The sequence below is a fragment of the Chenopodium album genome, chromosome 25 (assembly GCF_948465745.1).
Source record: "Chenopodium album chromosome 25, dcCheAlbu1.1, whole genome shotgun sequence".
Lineage (NCBI taxonomy): Eukaryota > Viridiplantae > Streptophyta > Magnoliopsida > Caryophyllales > Amaranthaceae > Chenopodium > Chenopodium album.
In genome coordinates this window covers 11,486,716-11,508,434 of record NC_137858.1, presented here as the reverse complement: position 1 = coordinate 11,508,434, position 21,719 = coordinate 11,486,716, and the positions used below count along the sequence as shown (strand labels likewise).

The 21,719-nt window shown below is 32.8% G+C and overlaps 2 protein-coding genes across 2 annotated transcripts; both read right to left on the bottom strand.

Moving 5' to 3' along the window:
• Positions 1-2,322: 2,322 nt before the first annotated feature.
• On the bottom strand, positions 2,323-5,073 carry LOC145615361 (agamous-like MADS-box protein MADS9). Its single transcript, XM_081670432.1, has 7 exons — positions 4,886-5,073; positions 4,660-4,726; positions 3,903-3,964; positions 3,620-3,719; positions 3,473-3,502; positions 3,226-3,270; positions 2,323-2,717 (listed from the first exon to the last, which is right to left on the bottom strand). The coding sequence occupies exons 1-7, from the start codon at positions 5,071-5,073 to the stop codon at positions 2,589-2,591; spliced, it is 621 nt and encodes a 206-aa protein (XP_081526558.1). The 3' UTR covers positions 2,323-2,588.
• A 3,429-nt stretch (positions 5,074-8,502) lies between these two features.
• LOC145614707 (PLASTID TRANSCRIPTIONALLY ACTIVE protein 6, chloroplastic-like) lies at positions 8,503-14,054 on the bottom strand. Its single transcript, XM_081669782.1, has 6 exons — positions 13,517-14,054; positions 13,158-13,226; positions 12,184-12,288; positions 11,854-11,973; positions 8,835-8,924; positions 8,503-8,726 (listed from the first exon to the last, which is right to left on the bottom strand). Exons 1-6 carry the CDS (start codon positions 13,991-13,993, stop codon positions 8,610-8,612), a joined length of 978 nt encoding a protein of 325 aa, XP_081525908.1. The 5' UTR covers positions 13,994-14,054; the 3' UTR covers positions 8,503-8,609.
• Between the last annotated feature and the right edge of the window lie 7,665 nt (positions 14,055-21,719).

Sequence of the window (21,719 nt, the reverse complement as noted above, 5' to 3'; positions counted from 1 at the left end):
TATATATGGAATAATTAAAAATTTGGTGTAATATAATTTTAAATAATGATTTGCTATATGTTGAAACTTTTTTGGTTTATATTTGCATAAAAAATTTTGGATTATATTTGCATAAAAAAAAAAAAAAAAAAAAAAAAAACTTAATTGGTTTATATTAACTCATATAGATACTTAGCATTTTAACTTTATGTTTGTCAATGTAATCCGTATAATTTTGATCATATTTTTTGGTTTTTTAATTTAATTGATAGATATCTGTATTATTATATGAAATTGATAATTTGAGGCTGATCCTAATTATAATTTTCACTACAAAACTCCATGCCTATAGCAGCTAGGAAAAATCATTGTCATTGGTAATATATACGAAGTAGTTTTTTTAATTTACTGATTGCTAAATGGTAGATTGAGAGTAAATCATTTTGGATTTATTTTTACATATAACCACATTTTTGTATAGACAATGCAAATAAAACTATGTGGTGATTCATAAAAAGTATAAAGTACCCCGTAATAAGACCCGTAAAAATCAAAATTGTTCAACTACTCATTATAAAATGGAGCTATTCTGTATTGAAAGTGTTGTATGATTTGATGTCATGGTTTTCTGTTGCTTTTTTGATTAGGCATTTGATAGTTTGTGTCACCTTGTTAACCGTTGGTCATTTTGCATCATCTACATGTACTTTTTTGTGTGTGCAAATGGTGCAATATCCTGTTTTGTGGTAGTTTCAATAGCATCTTTTATACTAGTGTGTTAAATGCTGTTTTTCTTAAAAAAAAGTTTATTATTAGTACTTTAGACAAGACTTTGGATTACTATTTAATCTTTGTCTGATTATTTTTTGAGAATATTGATGAATTAGATTGGAGGGGGTGTTAATCAATTGACACGTGTCATATTGATTGGTATGTATTGTGTTCTGTGAAAATGAAGGTCTTAGTCATAGGGAGAGTTAGGGTTTTGACCTAGCCATTCAAATCATTTTTACAATTTCTTATTTTGGACACAAAAAATTATGAAAGTCACACATCTTATTCACCATCAAATCACATCATATTGTGTGATAATCAAGCTAAATAAATGTGTGTTATTTACATGTGTAAATAGTATAGCTTGTTGGAACTCTTTTTGGTACAAGAATTTAGACATTGACTTTGTAAAATTTTGGAAAAAAGATTGGATAAACTAAGAGTAAAACTCATTTTCAGGCGTCATAGTACATGTTCAAATCCTATGTAATAAAGGATTAGTAATGGAGATTATTTCTTTGACTTTTAGCATTTTAGCATATTAGAATCAAATTGGTCGGGCTAGCACACGAACTGCTTAGACCTAGGCATGAAATTAGCTCGATGTTGATAGGTACATACGTATATGGCATTCCATGTATTGTACAAGGACATTTTTAGAAATATTTTTACATCACCGAATTATTAATTTCAAAACATTCAACTAAATAAATAAACGTGAAAATATAAATCACTAAAGACAACCCTATCTGAGAGTTACATATATATAACATTTTAGCATTAATCCTGTAACTTGTTCGTTGCATCTATCTTGCAAGTACCTAAACATGTGCTTGAAATTAAATACTTGGTATAACTATATAAGTAGGCTAAGGAATTTGGGACACCATATAATCCAGGCCACATACTACAAATTAAAGCTCAGTTGAATAAACAAGTATCAACGTATCATCATCAATTCATCAGTGAATAAGCAACCAATGTATCATGTGCGCGGTTGCTCTATGCGTGCAATAAGCCATACATCATCCATACGACCACTTGATCACACCTTCAATTCATTGTATGCACTCTCCACACACATAGAAAAAGATGTACTATCATCATCATATGTCGCTAATTTAATAATAATACGGAGTAACAATCAACCTCAATCAAACCTAACTTGATCTTATAATGTCTCGCAATTGTCATAAAAGATATAAACTCGATATCACAACCATACAAACATTGATAAAAAAAAGACCATGGTCTCGCTAATTGAAAGAGACTTACATATAATAGATTAGAACAACTAAATTAAATAACCAATGTTAAAAAATTTGACAAATAAATTAATTAGCCACAATTTTCGATTGTCTGCCTAAAATTAAAGGATATGTTTTGTGGAATTAATTAGGGTTAGAATAGAATTTAAGCAAAGGAATATAGAAGAGAGACACACTACTTATATTATTTAGGCAACACACTGACACACATAAACATATTATTTCCAATAGTATATTAATGAATATATCAACAGTCATAGCCATGACTAAGTCATGAGCCATGACATAACCACAATCCATTATTTGCTTTTAGCTTATTAGGTTCTTATATAATTGGAACAAACAAGCTATTGATATATAATAACAAGCACACACATACGTACACGATACACCCACACAATAGCATAGTATCAAGGCAATGATAGCCTTCGATTATTACAAAACACACTCACACACACACACGCGCGTAGCTAGCTAGAATCTTCTTCCAGGTATGATATGGCTGGAGAAGTATAGTAGCTAGCTAAGCTGCCTTCAACAGCAGCATTTTTCCGAATATCAGATCATCTACATCCTTTCTTGTAGGTTTGGTTGCATTGGCTGCAATCGATAACCATAAGGAATTTGGTATTGATAGTCCCTCTCTTGTGGAGCATGGCACACACCACCATCCATGATTTCATTTTCTTGCTTATTCTGTGTATGTACAAGAATGCAAGACACTAAATAAGGAAATTATTCAATGAAATAGCTAGTAATTAACACTCATGAGGTATATATATAAGTAGCTTATAAAAACACTTGGATTGGTTTTATTTAGACCAATTTATGTAATAGACTAATAGTGTATAGCACAAAACATAACTATTAAATAAGGCCTAGGAAACAATAATGTACAATAATGATAAATATAACAATCTTAATTATATGCAAAAGTCTCACTACATAAACAACATCATGTGTTTATTTATTTCGTAAAATTTAAGTACATTGTCCGAAATTAATTTTAGGATGTCCTATGATAATCTTCATTCTTCATAAATAATTTTTGTAAGCTAATTTGCTTTTATTATTTTATTTTTACTATGTATCACATAATTAACATAGACCGTTATTATTTGTGTGCTTCACATAAATCATTCTCCTCGTGTTCTCCAAGCATCAGCAAGCATGAAAGTAGCATTATAGAAATCGAAAAACATACCAACATGTAAGTGAGCTGTTTCTCTTCCTCCTCAAGCATCGATGTCTGTTCAGATCAATTTTCAAGAATCACATTTCAATCATAAATCAATGTACAAATAGGCCAAACAACCATTAACATTAATTCAGCAATAAATCCCAATAATTTTGATGATCGAGATCAAATAACAGTAGAGTAGTTCAACAAAAACAGCAACTAGTAACATAAATAGATTATTGTACTAGGAAATTATTAAATTTACACTTACATTATTTGTGTGCATTGTGTAAATTTCCATCTGCCGAAATCAAAGAAACAATTAGTAACATAAATAGATTTGCTATAGTCTATAATAATTAGGATTGTTGTGTCATTATATTTCAGATGAATCTAATAACAAGGATAAAATGCTTGCCTTCCTGTCATTAACTCTAGCAATACCAATATCTAGAGCTTCTTCGAGACGAATCAAATCTGGGTATTGTAAAGATGAAATGTCCTCTCCATTCAAGTGCCTACAAAAAGTTCATAAACACATCAATTTATTTCTTTTCTTTTTTACTTTGTTAATTAGATTGTGTTATCGAGTACTCCATCAACGAAAAGTACATATCAAGTTTTGTTTAGTTAAAAAATTGTTTTTAGTACTTCATAATCCCAAAAATAAAGATATTAAGCAGTCGATTTTGATCAATTACCTGAGTTCGATCCGCATGTCATCATTTTCTTTCTTGACTCTATCTATCTCATTTTTGAGATTCTGTGAATACACAATTTTTGCATCATGAATTATGAATTAGCTTGTGTATAATGAAAATAATAATTAACTCAGAAATACAATCTCCTACTAGTACTTGCTACAATTTTATTAACTTATTTAATAAAATTAGCAATTAATTAGTACACTATCCTTTACTTTTGCCAGCATTAATTTACCTTAAAAAAATGTGACAAAACAAACAAGAGCTAAAAAAATTAAAAGAAGATATATGAATACAACTTATGTTTTTTTAATTACTCAATTAGGGTTAGGGATGACCAAAAACAAAAACAACAAAAAGAATTTGATGATATTTTTTTTTTTTCAAAACTGGATATTGAGTTGAACTTTCATAAATCTATGAATAATAATAAATAAATAAAAAATTAAAAAAATTAAAAAAAAAATGGAAAAATAACTTGAATAGAAGAGATCTACAGGATGTAACATAACAAGCATTCAGATCTGATATCTAGGGCAGTATAGCTTTCCATATTAGTCTAAAAAATCATGAACTACTAATATAAAACTTAGTTACTAAATCAAGCCCAACCCATTTATAGATCTGTTCATATGATCAATTTTCCTATTTTTATTGCATATATTTCTATAAACTCCATAGAAAATAAATTTAAAAAAAACATAACAAACACCTTAAAAAAAATTGTATGTAAAAAATTAAATCATCAACCCACCTCATGCTTAGCATCCCAGAGCTTCTTCCCGGAAAATTCCTGGTACTTATCAAGTATATGTTCCACCCTTCAAAGAAGAATAACAAATCAATTAAAAACTCCGACTACCGGGGTTTTAAAGTACATAAACTATCAGCACAACTATTAATTTTGAACGGAGGGAGTAATAATAATAAAGTAAAGGATCTATCGGAAATAAAACGGTGTAAAAACGACAACGACATACGTGGTAGAAGGGCTATGGTAAGCATGCATTTTGCCATTGTTAGCAAAGATAACAACAGAAACCATAGCATCACAAAGAACAGTGATTTCAGTAGCTTTTTTGATGATTCCATTTCTTCTCTTTGAGTAAGTTACTTGCCTATTTGTTGAGTTTTCTATCCTCTTTATTTCTATTTTTCCTCTCCCCATTTTAATTTCTCTCTCTAAATTTTATTTATTTTTAGTTGTTTTTAATTTGTAAAACTAGCTAGTTTTTTAATAAAGATGAAGAATCATATTGAAAGAAAATAAAAAATAAACTAATAAGAAAAAAAAGGAATGAAGGACAAGGAACTTTCAAAGGGAGGGTAGTAGGGTTTGGCTGAAAAGGGGTTGGTGTATTTGACAAGTGATATTCAACTGAATTTAAAGACTGAATTTTTATTCACAAAAAAAAAAAAATAATAAAGATGGAATATTTATTTTCTTTAATTTTGATGAAATATTTTTTGGATGAAATATTGGGTTGTTGTTGATTAGGTGTTTGTTTGATAGTTAGTGTCACCTTGTTAACCGTTGGTCTAATGTTTGCATCATCATAGAGAGTGATGATTGATTGTTTGTGTTCTATTCCTTTTACTTTTTTTACTTGTTCATCTACTCTAGCATTGAAATCATGGTCACTTACATCATTTTGGTATGTTTGGGAAAGTTAACATAAAAGTAGAATTGAATTCTATGTATTTTCATGAAATTTATTTCACATTAAGTATTGAATTAGTACATTCAGATTTGAAAATTATAAAAATATGTACCTTTTTTTTATTTTTTTTTATTTTGGGTCATATATATGGGATTGTGCAATGATCAATCTCATGGTTAGGAGTTTCGCCCTTTCTAATATGTGGTAAAATCAATTTCAAGTTATATTTAGTCCATATTTCATTTTTTTTCAAGTTATATTTACCTACTTGTTAAAGGCCGGGTGTTCTTATAAATAGTCTGTATGGGGGTGTTTGGTTCGAATAATGAGAATGGAGTGGAAAGGAAACAAATAAGAGGAATTATTTTACTATATACTTCGTATTACCTTTTCATTTGTTTGGTTTAACCATGAAAAGGGTATTTGTTAAGAGGAGTATAAGAGTATTTGTTACCCTAGGTTTTTAAGAGATAACAAATGAGGGGTAACCATTATCCTTAGGTGATGGTAATTGTTACCATGCCTTCTAACTAAACACCCGGTAACGGTTTTGATTAATCGAATCTGTTTCCAATCCAATAAATACACTAACCAAACGCCCAGTGACTTATTTAGAAATATATTGCAAGTAGCTTAGCTTCTAAGATTTGTTATAATGTCTTCCTATGTTGTTTTAAAGAGACATGCAACGAGATGTATTGATCGCAAAAGTCTATATATAGATCGGCCAAATCGATTAGTCGATCAAATTGGGGGTGGTTAATTAAAAATTTTACTTGTAGCCCCGTAGGCTTTTTTTATTTATTTTTTTATTTTTAATCACTTTGATGTGTTTTTAAAGTCAAGATCATCAAGCTTTCATCATTAGAGAGGTAAAGAAAAAAATTCATTCAAAACTGAGGAAGTACTGTACTTTGGAGAAGACTCTTTTGGATACAAATAAATACAATTCTTTGTATGAATACAACTCCTTAGATTCAAAGGGTAATTGTTGATGGACTACTCTTCAGCTGACGGTCATTGCATGCATTAATTTTGTGATAATGATGGTCTTACGTGCATGCTTATAATTAGCCGTAGGTGGGTTACGGTTTTGAGCTTCTAGATTAAACCTTGTACATCATTCATTCATTCATATGTAATAATCATTTTACTATCTCCCTCTTTTTCTAAACATAGTCATGTGGGAACTTGTTAAATTTATCTCGATTTCCAGTTTCTAGATGTGTATTAATTTTTTAAGAAAATGGTTTACCTAAGGGCCTGTTCTGATTGACTAAACTGAACTGAACTTATTAAAGCTGAACTGAACTGAATATTTTATTAGAGAAAGAAAATAAGAATTGAACGGAATTGAACTAAACTGAACTGACTGAATATTTTATTAGAGAAGGAAAATAAGAACTGAATTGAAATGAAAATAATCATAAGTGAACAGGCCCTAAATTAAGAATATTATTATCACAATAATGCAAAAAAAATTGTGTAAGATTGTAAGACAGTCAAAACAAAATGGAGGAAGTATATGTTGGGAGTCTTGGGACATTGTGAAAAATCCTTCACATAACTTCACCATCATATGAAATCGCATTTAATCATGTTCAAAATAGAGTAGTTTGAAAAAAAACGAAAAAAAAAGTCAAAAGCAAGTGGTTAATAGTATGATCGTGTAGTATTATTCAGGCGTGTAAGAAATGATAAATTCCGTACTAGTATGATAAGATACATGCATGTGATATTAATAGAAGCTTATAAATGATTAGACTTATGTTGTTTACGTGCTTCAATTAATTACAACTACAAATAAAAATAATGCCTTGATTAGACAATGACCTTGTACCATTATGGATAAAGATTGGACTATACCCATATTAGTGATGTTGCTGCTTATATCCTGTACTTTCTTTTTCTGTTTTAGGAAAGAAAATAATGCTCTAAATTAGAATAGTCGTCTCTCAACATTACAATTTACTAAAAATAGAATAGTATGTACCAATGTACATCAGTACATGCCGGAGTACATAAGTATAGTATTTTTCTTGGATTATTAGATAGTATTCTGGTACAGTCGTGAAGTGTGATTGGATCTGATTAACCAATAAAACAAGGAGCCAAGGCTATTCTTAACGCCGCGGTTGAAAGGTAATTCCACTAAAGGATAGTGCTTCCTCCTTCAATCCTGGGTTAGGTTCAGGTGACTAGGCGAGGCAATTTTTTCTTGCATTGGCTTTGACAATTGGTCTATTTCATTTGTGTTTTGACGATTAGTTACTTCATTCGTGTTGTGGATAGTAAATAACAAAGATAAAATGTGTACTTTTTCTGAACTACGGCCGAAAGCAATAAAAGTGTGTTTCAAGCAATCAAGTTCCTCCGAAGATGAAGAGTTTAAGCTTTTGTAGTGTTTTAGTTGTTAAGTAGGAGCTAGTTTAGCTCATTTAAGTATTCTGTTGAACTTTTGTAGCTTGTAATAATTGATTAAGCATATGTCACCAAAAAAACATTATTTCGCAATCATCCAAACTACTGATTTTTTTTTTTTTTTTTTTTTTTTTTTTTTTTTTTTGTGTGGTAAAATCTTGTATTTGACGGTTTCACATAAACTTAAATTAGACTAGGTTGAGCCTTTTTTTTTTTAATTATTCAAGTGATGGTTTGATAATATTTTACTAGTGTTATTTTCCCACCCATTAGACTTTCTCTAGTTTCAAATAATATTTAATTTCCAAAAAAAACGATGTGGAAGTGTCAATTCGAATTAAATTGATAGAGATTTTGGCCTAATTGTGAAGTTAGGATGATCACATTCACTATAAAAACGATGTGGAAGTGTCAATTCGGATTAATTTGATAGAGATCTTGGCCTAAATGTGAAGTTACTCTATGAACACATTCATTTTCTGGGACTGGCTAATTTGGTAGTACAACATGATAACTTGACTATTTAATTAAATTTCTATCATAAATAATAAGCACTGTAATGTACAAAAGTGAATACTAAGGAGAGTTACAAATCATGCCTGCCCTGTCAATGGAAGTGGTTCTAGATCCAATTTGATATGCTGAAATCTCGTAGCTTCCTTAAATGTTTCTCCATGTCTTGCCTAGATTTTGTCCACTCTTCCCGCTCTATGACAGTGGTTGGATCGTCTCTTTGATTCTGCACCATACATCAGGTAAATTAATTAGCAACTCCCAAAAATGGGTATGCAAGTTTTACATGAGATGATTCAAAAGAGGGAGGGGGGTACAGAATAAGGATACTGACCGCAGGAATTATCTTGAAAGAGTTTCCGTTATCGCGGATGACTAGCAAATCATCCTTTCTGTCCCTCTTTCTCCCTTCTGGCACTGTGACCTAATCAATGGAAAGACCCAATCAGTCAGCAAACTCATCAAAACAAGAAAAATGATGGAGGTCATGGACTCATGGAGTATGATTTTAAAATAAAATAAAATAAAAATAATAATAATAATAAAAAAAAACAGGAATACCCCCACGCGCACATACAAAATGCATGTAATTAGAGCATAATGATCACACCAAGACTGCCAAAGTTATCAATCATACCAAACTAAGCCCAAGGAGGGAGAGATTAAGCATGCAGGAAAGAACAGCTGATATTTATACTTGGAACACATGGAAAACTAAACCTATGTTTCTGGAAAATGATAATGGCCGTGGTTTCTCAGTTAAAAAAAAACGTAAAGAACTAGAAGGCCATGCTGTGGACAGCATGATGATGAAGATACAAAGAAAAATACTATAGCAGGATCCTAGAGGCTTGTGTCATACAGCCATTCAACCATTCATGTCACAATTAAAAGAGTGAAAATATGATGCAATATGGATAAATTGTTCTACAGACCATAATTATACAAACTTTTGACAAGAAACACGAAATTTAATCAAAGATGGATGAATAAGGGTTATGACTTCCAGGTCCTTCAGTTGCAAGCAACTGGTTCTTTACAGTCTATTCTTTATTCAAGTTAGTCTAATGGTACTTACGCGTACGGAAATAGCAGAAAAATGAAGCACCACACTGAATTGTAAAAAGTATAACTTGCCAAAAATGGGATTTATTTTCAGCCAATTTTGGTTGAGCTTTATGTCAGAACCCAAAATGATAGTCACGGAAGGAAACAAGGAGACAGAAGCAACTGGCAGAGATTCAAGAATGGAATGGAGAAACGTTATCTTGTCAGGCTTGGAACTAATGAAGCCAGAGAAAAAGCTATTATTGGAACATCAGGGCTCAGAATGCAAAAGCAGTGGGTTACACTTCTCCATATTGATTACAACCTGACTCAATAAATGCAGTACAGTACAACATTAGCAAGGCCTATAGAGAAAATTCCATCATTTAACAGAATTAAAAGTTTCGCGATAGTGTATTGAAAAGAAACATGATCAATCAAGGGACAGAGTTCAAATGCATAACCAAACATTAAGTCAATTAGGGACCTAATAGGTGCTGTGATTTCGTACTGTAGATGTAATTATTGAGATTTTGATTGCTTGTCTTTCTAGAGTACTAAGTAGATGATAATTATTCTGGAGTATTATTACAGATTCAAGATAAATATAGCACATGAATTCATGGGATTTCAAAAGCCCTCCATGAAGGGAGGGGAAGTTTTCATGGTGATGCTTGTAATGGTTCATTCACTTCTTTGGAATGAGGATGTTATCTTCAATTATTATTAGCAGTACAACAGTATGACTACAACAGCAAATATCCCTCTAATATGGAGGAAGAATCACAATATTCGCCAGAATGTTCTAAATAATACAGCTAGTTCCATAACCTAGCTATTCTTCCTCTCCTTCACACGATTACTGCCAATATGTACGTATCTATTTCATCATATCCATGGAGTCCATTCCTGCAATCCATCATCACAGTTACTCCCTCAGCCCCCTTTTGCTTTGCCCCAGTTTCCTTTTTTATTTGCTCCTTTGAGTTTGCTAAACATGATAAGTGACCATGAAGGAACATCACTTTACTCTCACATCCACTACATTTGGTCCCACCGTCCTAGTACCCTACCAATTTGGTCCATTATCAACTATACTTAACCTCAAATCAAGGAGGTAAAATGACTTAAAGAGAACAAACACAAGGGAAGAGATTACAAACTAAATGCCCCAAACGAGTGACAGCTTCCATCCCCCTTCTCAAGGATTCATCACTCATCATGGTTACGCCAACCCAGGATACAATGACTTTCTCACTTCTCCAGTGTAGATATTACATACACACATACAACTCCATTTCTTGAATAGATGTCATGACAAGCATGCTCTTAGAAAGCCATTCCTACTCATGTCATAAATGGATAAACAAGCTTCCATTCAGTGCAGTTCATGACAAATAAACAGGACTTTTTTAAAAAAGGATTATTCAAAATGACAAAATTTAAAAGGTAATACTAGCAATGACTATTACCACACAGCCAGGTCTTTTGGACTGATGAGGCAGTATAAACTGTGACTGCTAGTGTGTGATAGAAAAAGTGGACAGAACTTATAGCAGAAACAATCCCCAGACTAAGTCCATCTGCCATGTGCTTCTTGTAATTCCCCGCACAAAGGTCAAATCGTAATTCCAAAAGAATCAAATGCACAACACCAGCAGAAAATTTATTTTAAAAAACCCCAACTCCTGATCTTTTGACTAAAATTTGCACCTCAAGGCTTTTAAACTCTAAACAGTAAATTATCACGTTCAATGTGTGGGCATAATTCGCATAAAATAACTGAAGTTCCCCCAAACATCCTAACCATACATCTTCAAGGTAAAAAAAAATAGGGGGGGGGGGGGGGGGGAGGGGGAGAAGTATCACAAAATTCCCACAAAATTTTTTGCCCCTCTTACAATTTTGTTTCCTTGTATTCTCCCCTGCCTCCAATGCTTCTTTTAGTTCATCTGTATGATCTAATTCTTCAAATTTGACACCTCATTCAATTATTATCTTATTTACAATTTTGCTGGTATCGACCCAAAAAAAGTGGCCCAATTAGTTTCGAGGAAGACTCATCCAATTACTCTTGAGTCTTGACATCAACATCTATACATGGTTGAAGCTATATGGAGTATTGAATTGTACACAACAGCCCCAATAAGGATCCTACTGATAGTGAGGCGGATGAATTAAATTGTGAGGAGGGTAGCCCATATGCATCATGAGTCTAATACACTAGGAAACTATTTAAATTTCCACAGATAACTTATAGCCACAAGTGTAAAGAGCTAAAATGAAGGATAAAGGATAATCCTTACCAAAACTTTTGCACGTGTAATAGACTTTGTTCTTGAATCGATAACATATATCTCCTCGAAATCTAGAACAAATTCTGGGTCATTTAATCTCCTATTTCTATAATGCTTTGTCAGGAAAACCTGAAAAATAGCCAGATAAATCTGATTAAATGACAATTTTGGTCTGCTAGCAAGTACAGGACAAGCTGATTGCAATTTGTGAAAGAAAAAGATAATACATCTACCAAGTCTCCATCACATATTCACGGCATTAAAAAAAATTGAACTTGGCTAATGGCATGCAAACTAAAAGTGGGAAATCGATTTTAACCAAAAAAAAAATCCTTTTACCTTCGAGACTTCTCGCTCAGATTTATACATTGGATCTCGAGGGGCATCAATTGGTGGTTCAGTCACATTGTAGCATCCGTAATCACTCTTTGCACATCGAATATACTGCACTTCACACATAACTACAATAATAAGAAGATGATATACTAAAATATTAATTTACACTTACAAAAAGATCACAAACAAAAATAAACCAATTTTATACTTTATTGGAAATTATTTATTTGCTATCTAGTTTCAGCATAGATGAACATTGAACAAGGAAATAGCCAAGAAAGAAAGCATCAAGCATGCTAGCCTAGTGACCTTTCAGAATAGATTTACTTGACCTGGTAAGCTTAGGTTAGTGGAGCAGAATGTTAATTTCCACACATGCTAATGAGCTTTCAGAGGTGATCTACTTTACCCAATAAGCTTAGGTTAGAGGAGTGGCATGTTAATCAAGCTAACAAATTACGACCTAAAGAATTTGGAGCCCTTGAGAGTTGAATTTTTATGGTTACGGGAAGATGAACATTCGAGGAATCTATTACCCACGCTTTGCATAAACAAACCAAATAGTAATCCCAAGGCTATGAATTTAAGTCTACTTACTAAAAAAGGGTTCTTGTAAAAGGGCATGTGACTAAACCCAGCAAAATGCCTTTAAAATGTGGTTTATGTAGATGATGTTGTTAGCACAAATTTAGATTTCAAGGGCAATTTGACAGTGTAGGCCATCAATAGCCATTTTCATGTCTAATGGCTCGATGAGAATAGTCTCTTTGTAGACATTGGGGAACAAAACATAAATCTAACCCATTCCATTACCCTGCTCCTAGGAGGTGCTTCTCAGGCAGCAATGGGGTAACGGCTTCCATTTCAGTCTAATAAGTAATAACTGAATTATTAAGCATTTCCACCAATATGTTTTTAAATCGCGCAATTGATTCTTCAAACACAAAAATTAAAGTATCCAGATGAAACAAGCTAACCTTATCAGGCATGGGAGCCAGAACTTTGGGAATTGAGTAAACATCTGTATCTGGTGGTGTAACATACATCTGCAGAAAATGTCAAAGAATGAAGTTACAAATTATGACAATTTCACAAATAAGAAACATTAAAAATGTCAACAAACTAATATTAACAACAAATTATGAAGACATTCTAACCAAAAAAAAATTCAGCAATCTCACAAATACATAATCAACAGCAAACTCTCCAATATAATTACAAACCCAGAATTTCCAGAAAATTCTCATAAAATGTAATTATAAACAACATATGCATCAAATTATTTACAAAAATTCTAGACAAAAACAAATTTCTATTAAAGTAAAAATAAAAATACCTCTCTAAAATCATAGACATCATTATCAGGATCAGGGGGTTTCCGAATAAAGAAATCACAATCAAACAAACAAATCTTATGAAACTCATCTTCATTAATCCGATAATCAACCACCAAATCAGAATCCCTTTCTTGGGTATTAACAAAATTCTTACTCTGAACAACCTGAATAACCTCATCATCATTCATCCCAACAGAAGAAACAATCCCAAGTGGTTCATATTCCACATCAAAATCTTTCTTGTTATCGACTTCCTCCACCTCCTCATCGTCCATTTCGTAGTCGTCCCCTCCGCCATCGGCGTCGCCATCATCGGAGAAAACCCGAAAGTCGCGGAGTTTGAGAGGGGTGAAGAGGGGTTTTGGGGAGAGGAGAGAGAAAGTGGTGGTAAGGGGAGGAGAGAGAGTGGAGAGTGGGAAGAATGGAGGTTTTGGAGGGAGGAATTTGGTGGGGAGAAGAAGGAAGGTGGATGTCATGGTGAGAGAGGTTTTAGGAGGGGATAAGCAATAGAGTTGGAGTGTGAAAATTAGGATTACTTGAAATGTTGCAATGGATAGTGTCATTTTGATTTGGATAAATCTAATGGACGGAAAGTTACGCCCGGTTCTTTTCATAAATACTTGCGTGGACCTGGTCCACAATAATGTTCTTTTCATAAATACTTGCATGGACCTGGTCCACAATAATATTATTGTGGACCCGAGGTTTATACATACGAAACTGACATTATATTGAAAATAGTGACCCTTATTTTTAACATAATAACCTTATTTTTAACATAGTAATCTTTATTAAAAGTTGTATAACATTTAATACTATTGTGAACTTGAAGTACGACATTATAATCCTAATTTTAACATAGTCACCTTTTCCTATTTAGGGCCTGTTCTCTGACATTGAAATTCAGTTCAGTTCAGTTTAGTTCAGCTGAGTTCAGTTCAGTTCAGTTCAGCTCAGTTCAGCTCAGTTCAGTTCAGTTCAGTTCAACTCCTAATTTCCTTCTCTTATAAAATATTCATTTCAATTCAGTTCAGTTCAGCTAAGTTCAGTTCAGTTCAGTTCAGTTCAGTTCAGCTGAGTTCAGTCAATGAGAACATGCCCTTATATTGACCTTATAAAATATTTCATTGAAAAAATTAACCTCTTATAGCCTATATATTACCAAAATGACTTTTATTTTCAACATAGTGACCTTCATTTTATTATAGTGACTTTTTTTTTTATTAATAAAACAACCATAGTTTATTTAATGTTAGTGGTCCACAATAAATTAGAGTGAACCAGGTCCATTTAAGAATTTGTAGGTTCTTTTCACCTTATTTTTTTAATTATGAGAGCGATGGATACTTCAAGTGGTTAGAGTATCCCTCCCGATTTTAAGAGATTATGAGATCGATTCTCATCATCCGCCCTTGTGGCTCTCTAAACACCCAAAAAAAATATTGTAATTATTTTGTGCTGAATCTAAATTATTTTTACAGATAAAAACTCATTTTAATTGTTTCTTAATTATATTTTTTCTTAAAAGTGACTACATTTTGGCGAATTAAAATTATTAAGAGGCAATGTCATATAAGCATTTTAATACGGTTTTTTTTGTTTTGAAATAATTTAGTACGGTTTTATGTAAAGTGAATCATAATTTTATTTTATTTTTTAAAATTCTTTTTGTATAGATAGAGGCACAATGGTAACAGTTGAAACGGGTTTTAATCTTAGATCCTGAATACCACCCTTCAAGAATCTGGTAAACTAACTTAGGGCATGTTCTCATTGATTGAACTCAGCTGAACTGAACTGAACTGAACTAAAATGAATATTTTACAAGAGAAGGAAATTAGGAGCTGAGCTGAACTGAACTGAACTGAATTGAGCTGAACTGAACTGAACTCAGCTTAACTGAACTTAACTGACACTACAAGAAAAGGGCCGTTTTGCGACGGAAATAATTCGTCGCAAACTGGCAAAATTCCGTCGCAAAGTGACTTTGCGACGGATTTCCGTCACAGGCATGGCGTCGCTCGAACTTTCGTAGCAAACAGTCCTTTTGTGACGGAATATCCGTCGCAAAACGAATTGCGACGGATTTTGCGACGGAAAGGTAGTTGTAGCTGAAAACAACATTTGCGACGAAAATTCCGTAGCAAGAGGAGTCATTTTGCGACGGAATATTCCGTCACAAATTTTGCGACGGAATGTATTTCCGTCGCAAAATGGATTCTTTTGCGACGGAATAGTCCGTCACAAATTTTGCGACGGAATGTAATTCCGTCACAAATTTTGCGACGGAAATTCCGTCGCAAAGTTATTGTAATTTTAATTTTTTTTTTTTTTTGTATTTTGTTTTTTTTTCCTGGAACCTGTATTCCTGCAATCCTGTTTAATTTTTTTGTATTTTGTTTTGTTTTCCTGGAACCTGTATTCATGCAATCTTGTTTAATAAAATACGTGCATTTAAAATAATTTCAGTCAAAAAGTCCACGCCCTAACATAATTCAAATATATACAACACGTAGCCGTAACTACCAAGTACGGTACATGATATAATTTTTTAAACTACAATGTCATCCATATACAAAAATCGAAAAATGACACCTAACTAAACACAAGCTGGCTGTCCTTGGCCTGCACCACCACCACCACCACCACCCGGGTCGTTCCTGGGGTCTCGAATCTGAGGCTGAATCGTAGAACAAGTGAAAGGAGTGGTCAATCCTGTAAATCTACTGGCTAACTCCTCTAAGAACTCCTTGTTCTTCCTCTCGATTTCAGCCATCCGTTCTGCCACTCGAGCCTCCACTCGAGCATCGAGCTGTTCCGCCACACGGCTATCGATCTGGCTCTCAATTGCTTCCACCCTCTCATTCAACTCCTTGTGGAAGTTTTCCTGCATTTGAGTTATGACCGACGGTACGTATTGGCTGGAAGAACCCGATCCTCGTCCCCTAGATGTGCCGTAGTACAAGTCAGCACCAACACCAAGACCTCTAACACGACCCTTCTTATTACGACCACCAGCCGCCTCAAAGAAAATTTCATTTTCAGACAGTTGGGAACCCTGGGTTCTTGATTCCTCCTGTCTGTGTTGGTACGCCTCCTGTAACAAACAAAGGATATACAATGCAGAAATAAAAATAAAGAATGAGAACCAATAGTTTGAGGCTTGATATAGTTCATAAGTGGCAATATAGGTTCACTAGGTCCTAAAACTAGGAAAATTGGGTGAAAATGGGGCGTTTTTGGTTCTAACTTGTCTATTTCTCACATTTGTTATCTAATGAACCTATTTTTGACCTTAATACACCTAACTAACATAGTTACTTGAGTTTGAGGCTTGAAATTGTTTATAAGTGGCAATATAGGTTCACTAGGTCCTAAAACTAGAAAAAATGGGCGAAAATGGGGCGTTTTTGGTTCTAACTTGCCTATTTCTCACATTTGTTATCAAATGAGCTTATTTTTGACCATAATACACCTAAATAACATAGTTACTTGAGTTCGAGGCTTGAAATAGTTCATAAGTGGCAATATAGGTTCACTAGGTCCTAAAACTAGGAAAATTGGGTGAAAATGGGGCGTTTTTGGTTCTAACTTGCCTATTTCTCACATTTGTTATCTAATGAACCTATTTTTGACCTTAATACACCTAACTAACATAGTTACTTGAGTTTGAGGCTTGAAATTTTTTATAAGTGGCAATATAGGTTCACTAGGTCCTAAAACTAGAAAAAATGGGCGAAAATGGGGCGTTTTTGGTTCTAACTTGCCTATTTCTCACATTTGTTATCAAATGAGCTTATTTTTGACCATAATACACCTAAATAACATAGTTACTTGAGTTCGAGGCTTGAAATAGTTCATAAGTGGCAATATAGGTTCACTAGGTCCTAAAACTAGGAAAATTGGGTGAAAATGGGGCGTTTTTGGTTCTAACTTGCCTATTTCTCACATTTGTTATCTAATGAACCTATTTTTGACCTTAATACACCTAACTAACATAGTTACTTGAGTTTGAGGCTTGAAATTTTTTATAAGTGGCAATATAGGTTCACTAGGTCCTAAAACTAGAAAAAATGGGCGAAAATGGGGCGTTTTTGGTTCTAACTTGCCTATTTCTCACATTTGTTATCAAATGAGCTTATTTTTGACCATAATACACCTAAATAACATAGTTACTTGAGTTCGAGGCTTGAAATAGTTCATAAGTGGCAATATAGGTTCACTAGGTCCTAAAACTAGGAAAATTGGGTGAAAATGGGGCGTTTTTGGTTCTAACTTGCCTATTTCTCACATTTGTTATCTAATGAACCTATTTTTGACCTTAATACACCTAACTAACATAGTTACTTGAGTTTGAGGCTTGAAATTTTTTATAAGTGGCAATATAGGTTCACTAGGTCCTAAAACTAGAAAAAATGGGCGAAAATGGGGCGTTTTTGGTTCTAACTTGCCTATTTCTCACATTTGTTATCAAATGAGCTTATTTTTGACCATAATACACCTAAATAACATAGTTACTTGAGTTCGAGGCTTGAAATAGTTCATAAGTGGCAATATAGGTTCATAAGTGGCAATATATTTTTGACCATAATCAAGCTAAGTTCTTTTCTTCATAAAATCAAACCTACATGAGGTTTTAGATGACATATATCCAGGGGTCCTTACCACTCCAACCTAACCCATCCTTGGACATCTTATCTCACTAGTGAATGTATGCCTAGTTTTCAATTCTATAGAAAATCCGACAGCATATCCCTACAGTTCTCCAAGTACACGATGTAGGTAATTAAACACACCAACATATGTACCCAGAAAACATTGTAGAGAAATGAGACGCCAAGATATTCCATAGAATCAAAAACATTGCATACATTCACCACCTAAAGTGAGATTAAACGTCAAAGGACAGTCCCAACCGGGGACTATTCAAGACATACTCCTAATGTGTATGTCTTGAACGGGTATCTAGGAATAAGAAGATGCAAATGCTTTCAAATCTTAGTGAACATATATAATTAACATACATACCATAATTGTTTAATTTAAACAAGTTTAAAGCAAGTGATGAAACACATATAATTAACACACAATTACCCACATTCAAATAAACATACATACACTAACATGTATTTTTAAATTAACATATATTTTAAACTAATCTAACATATATTTTAAACTAATCTAACATATATTTTAAACTAAACTAACATACATTATAAACTAACTAACATATATTTTAAACTAAAATAACATACATTATAAACTAATCTAACATATATTTTAAACTAAACTAACATACATTAAACTAATTCTAACATTGCAATATATCTTAAAAATTAAACTAATTCTAACATTGCAATATAAATTAAACTACACTACACTAAACACAAGTAATTAAATAATAAAATTTAGTTACAAATTAAATTAAAAAACATAATTAGAAAAAGTTAGGGTTTACATTAAAATTAAATTGAAAACAAAAACAAAGGGGGATAGTGGAATACTCACCGGGATTTGAGGGTGTTGTGGCGGAAATCCGGCTGCCGGAAGGAGGGTGGTGTGGTGGCTGCACACCGCCGGCGAACGGAGGGGCGTGAGTGGGCTTGAACGGAGGGGGTGGCGTGGGTGGGCGTGAGTGCGCGTGAGTGGGAGTGAACGGAGGGGGTGGGCGTTAGTAGGTGTGAGTGGCCGGATTCCGGTCGTTCCGGTGGCGACAGCGGCGGTGAAGTGGCCGGATTTTCTTTCTCTCTCTACGCTTTCCTCTATCTCTCTCTACGCTTTCCTCTTTCTGTTCTTCGTTTTCTTTTTCTCTCTCCTTCAGCGAAACTTCAGTTTTTTTTAAAAAAATTTAAAAACTTTTTGCGACGGAATTTCCGTCGCAGAATCCGTCGCAAAATGTTTTTTTTTTTATTTTTTTTTTAATATTGTTTTGCGACGATTATTTCCGTCGCAAACAAACTTTTGCGAGGGAATAAATTCCGTCGCAAACTTTGCGACGGAAATTCCGTCGCAAAAGTTTGTTTCCGTCGCAAAGTTGCGACGGAATTTATTCCCTCGCAAATTAACCCTTTTTGCGACGGAATTGTAGTCCGTTGCAAGGTTTCCGTCGCAAAATGACCTATTTCTTGTAGTGTGAATTTCAACGTAAGAGAACAGGCCCTTAGTTTATCATCCATAACATGTCGATTCATAATTGAGATATAAGGTATTTGGGTCTATTCACGGACATGGGCATTAGACTTTCAATTAGGGTGCAACTCTTACAAGTCCAGTCAATATTATTGAATTCACGATAACTAGCATACTGTGAGAAATTAAATCAACTAAATTTATAATCGATGGTAGACTTTGTAATCGAGTAGGTTATTAGATTAGGTTGATTTGATCCATGCCCAATTCGATTACGATTTATGTTACATTGGAGTCGTTTTAAGTTGGGTCAAGTTGGATGTTAAAAGCAATATGTTAAGGTAAATTTTTTTACTATTATTATTTTTTGATCAATACATTGTCTTAAATTTGTAGGAGTGTGTAAAATAGTAGGGTATCGATATTGTTAGACAAAAAATGTTACATTTCAAGGTTTAAAAAAACTTCAAGCTAGCCAGGTATGAAGTATACGTTTAGCAAGAACATATTTTATTATATATAACCAAATGAGTTAAGAAACAACATCATATAAATCTTGAGTGAACTTTTGATTAATGTTAGTGTAATTAGTGATCCTCTATGCCTCTATTTGTTTGCCTCATTGCATTTTTGTAAGTTAAACTTAAAAACTTTGACTTAAAATTATCACTAAACTATAAGAAATTTTTAAAAAAGCCGTGAGGGATCTTACTATTGATATAATTTCATTGTCTACTTTTAGAATGTCAAAGTTTTATAAGTTTTGCATAAGCGCGAATTTGGAGATATTCATATATCAAGATGTGTCTTAAAGATTGTGAAAAAAACTACTCGTACGAGTAAAACAAATGTTTTGATGGACTCTTTGTCCTTAATAAAATTTCGCTCCAACGTTTCCACCCAAAAAAAGAAAAAAAAAAGCGAGGACAACGGGAGTAGTAAAGTACGGTTGAAGGTTGGGTTCGTTGGTGATACAAATGCCTCCTTAATTTGGGGGTGTTTGGTAAATTAATTGTTTAGTAAGTGAAAAGAGTTACAATACATGATCAATACAAATTACAAATAGAGTTAGGAAATTTGAACTTGCAACCTAAAAGACCTTCAATCTTAACCACAAGGCCAATGTCTTATTGGTTGTTTCTAGTTACTACACACTTTGTATTAATTTGTTTTGTAAAACAAATGAAAACGTGAGATAATTTCATCTCTTTCATTTGGTGTGTTTTGACATGTATATCATAAAGCTACCTAAAATTTGTCTAATTTTTTGTTTATTAATATTAACTTTATAATAAATTAAATAAAATAATATGTTTAAAATTTTTAATAGTAGCAATACATATGTTGAAGTGTAAACTTTTCGAATGCGAACAACACATGTAGAAAGTTAAATACGGAGTACTTTATAAGGTTAAGGAGACTACTTCTTCTTCTTCTTTTTTGTTTTTGTTTTTTTTTTCTTGCCACATTATTTTGTGATGGAACCTCCTTAGACTTGTGATTTTGGTCCGATTATTATGAAAAACTCACATATGAGAGGGAGTGTTGAGCCCATGAACAAACCCATATGCTAGTAAAATAAGTCAATTAAATAAAAATAAGTTTTAATCAATAAATTCAAAAAACAATATAACAACGAATTGCTAAGGGGTCGTTTGGCATTGTTGTGTAATCTGTTTTTTGGTTTTTTTTTTTTGTTTCTTAAAAGTATATGATATATGTCACATAATAAATTAAAAGTTATTTAAACTTATTAAAATCATGATAATTTTGAAAACTGACAACAGAAAAGTGAAAACACCTTTTTCTTGTTTCCTGTTTTTGGTTTTTAGTTTTTTTTTTAAATAAATAGGAAACTAAAAACCAAAAATGATGCCAAACAAGTCCTACAAATCAGTTTCAAACAAGAAAAATAATCTAAGTTTATTAAATTTTTTTTATATAAATTTTATCCGTAAAAATAATTAAAGTTCGGTAACCAAAAAAAAAAAAAAATCAATTTTGCAAAAATAAATTTGGGACTTCACTCAAACTTATAACTACTATTCTCAATATAAATATCTCATGTAATGA

What these genes read in the sequence shown, in the direction of transcription:
- LOC145615361 (XM_081670432.1), bottom strand. Translation starts at nt 5,073, where the DNA reads ATGGGGAGAGGAAAAATAGAAATAAAGAGGATAGAAAACTCAACAAAT. An exon ending in TCTGGGATGCTAAGCATGAG is followed by an intron (nt 3,965 to 4,659) that starts GTGGGTTGATGA and finishes GTGTATTCACAG; the next exon opens with AATCTCAAAAATGAGATAGA. An exon ending in ACACAATGCACACAAATAAT is followed by an intron (nt 3,271 to 3,472) that starts GTAAGTGTAAAT and finishes TGATCTGAACAG; the next exon opens with ACATCGATGCTTGAGGAGGA.
- LOC145614707 (XM_081669782.1), bottom strand. Translation starts at nt 13,993, where the DNA reads ATGACATCCACCTTCCTTCTTCTCCCCACCAAATTCCTCCCTCCAAAA. An exon ending in TTACACGTGCAAAAGTTTTG is followed by an intron (nt 8,925 to 11,853) that starts GTAAGGATTATC and finishes TCCATTGATTAG; the next exon opens with GTCACAGTGCCAGAAGGGAG. An exon ending in CTTTCAAGATAATTCCTGCG is followed by an intron (nt 8,727 to 8,834) that starts GTCAGTATCCTT and finishes TGTATGGTGCAG; the next exon opens with AATCAAAGAGACGATCCAAC.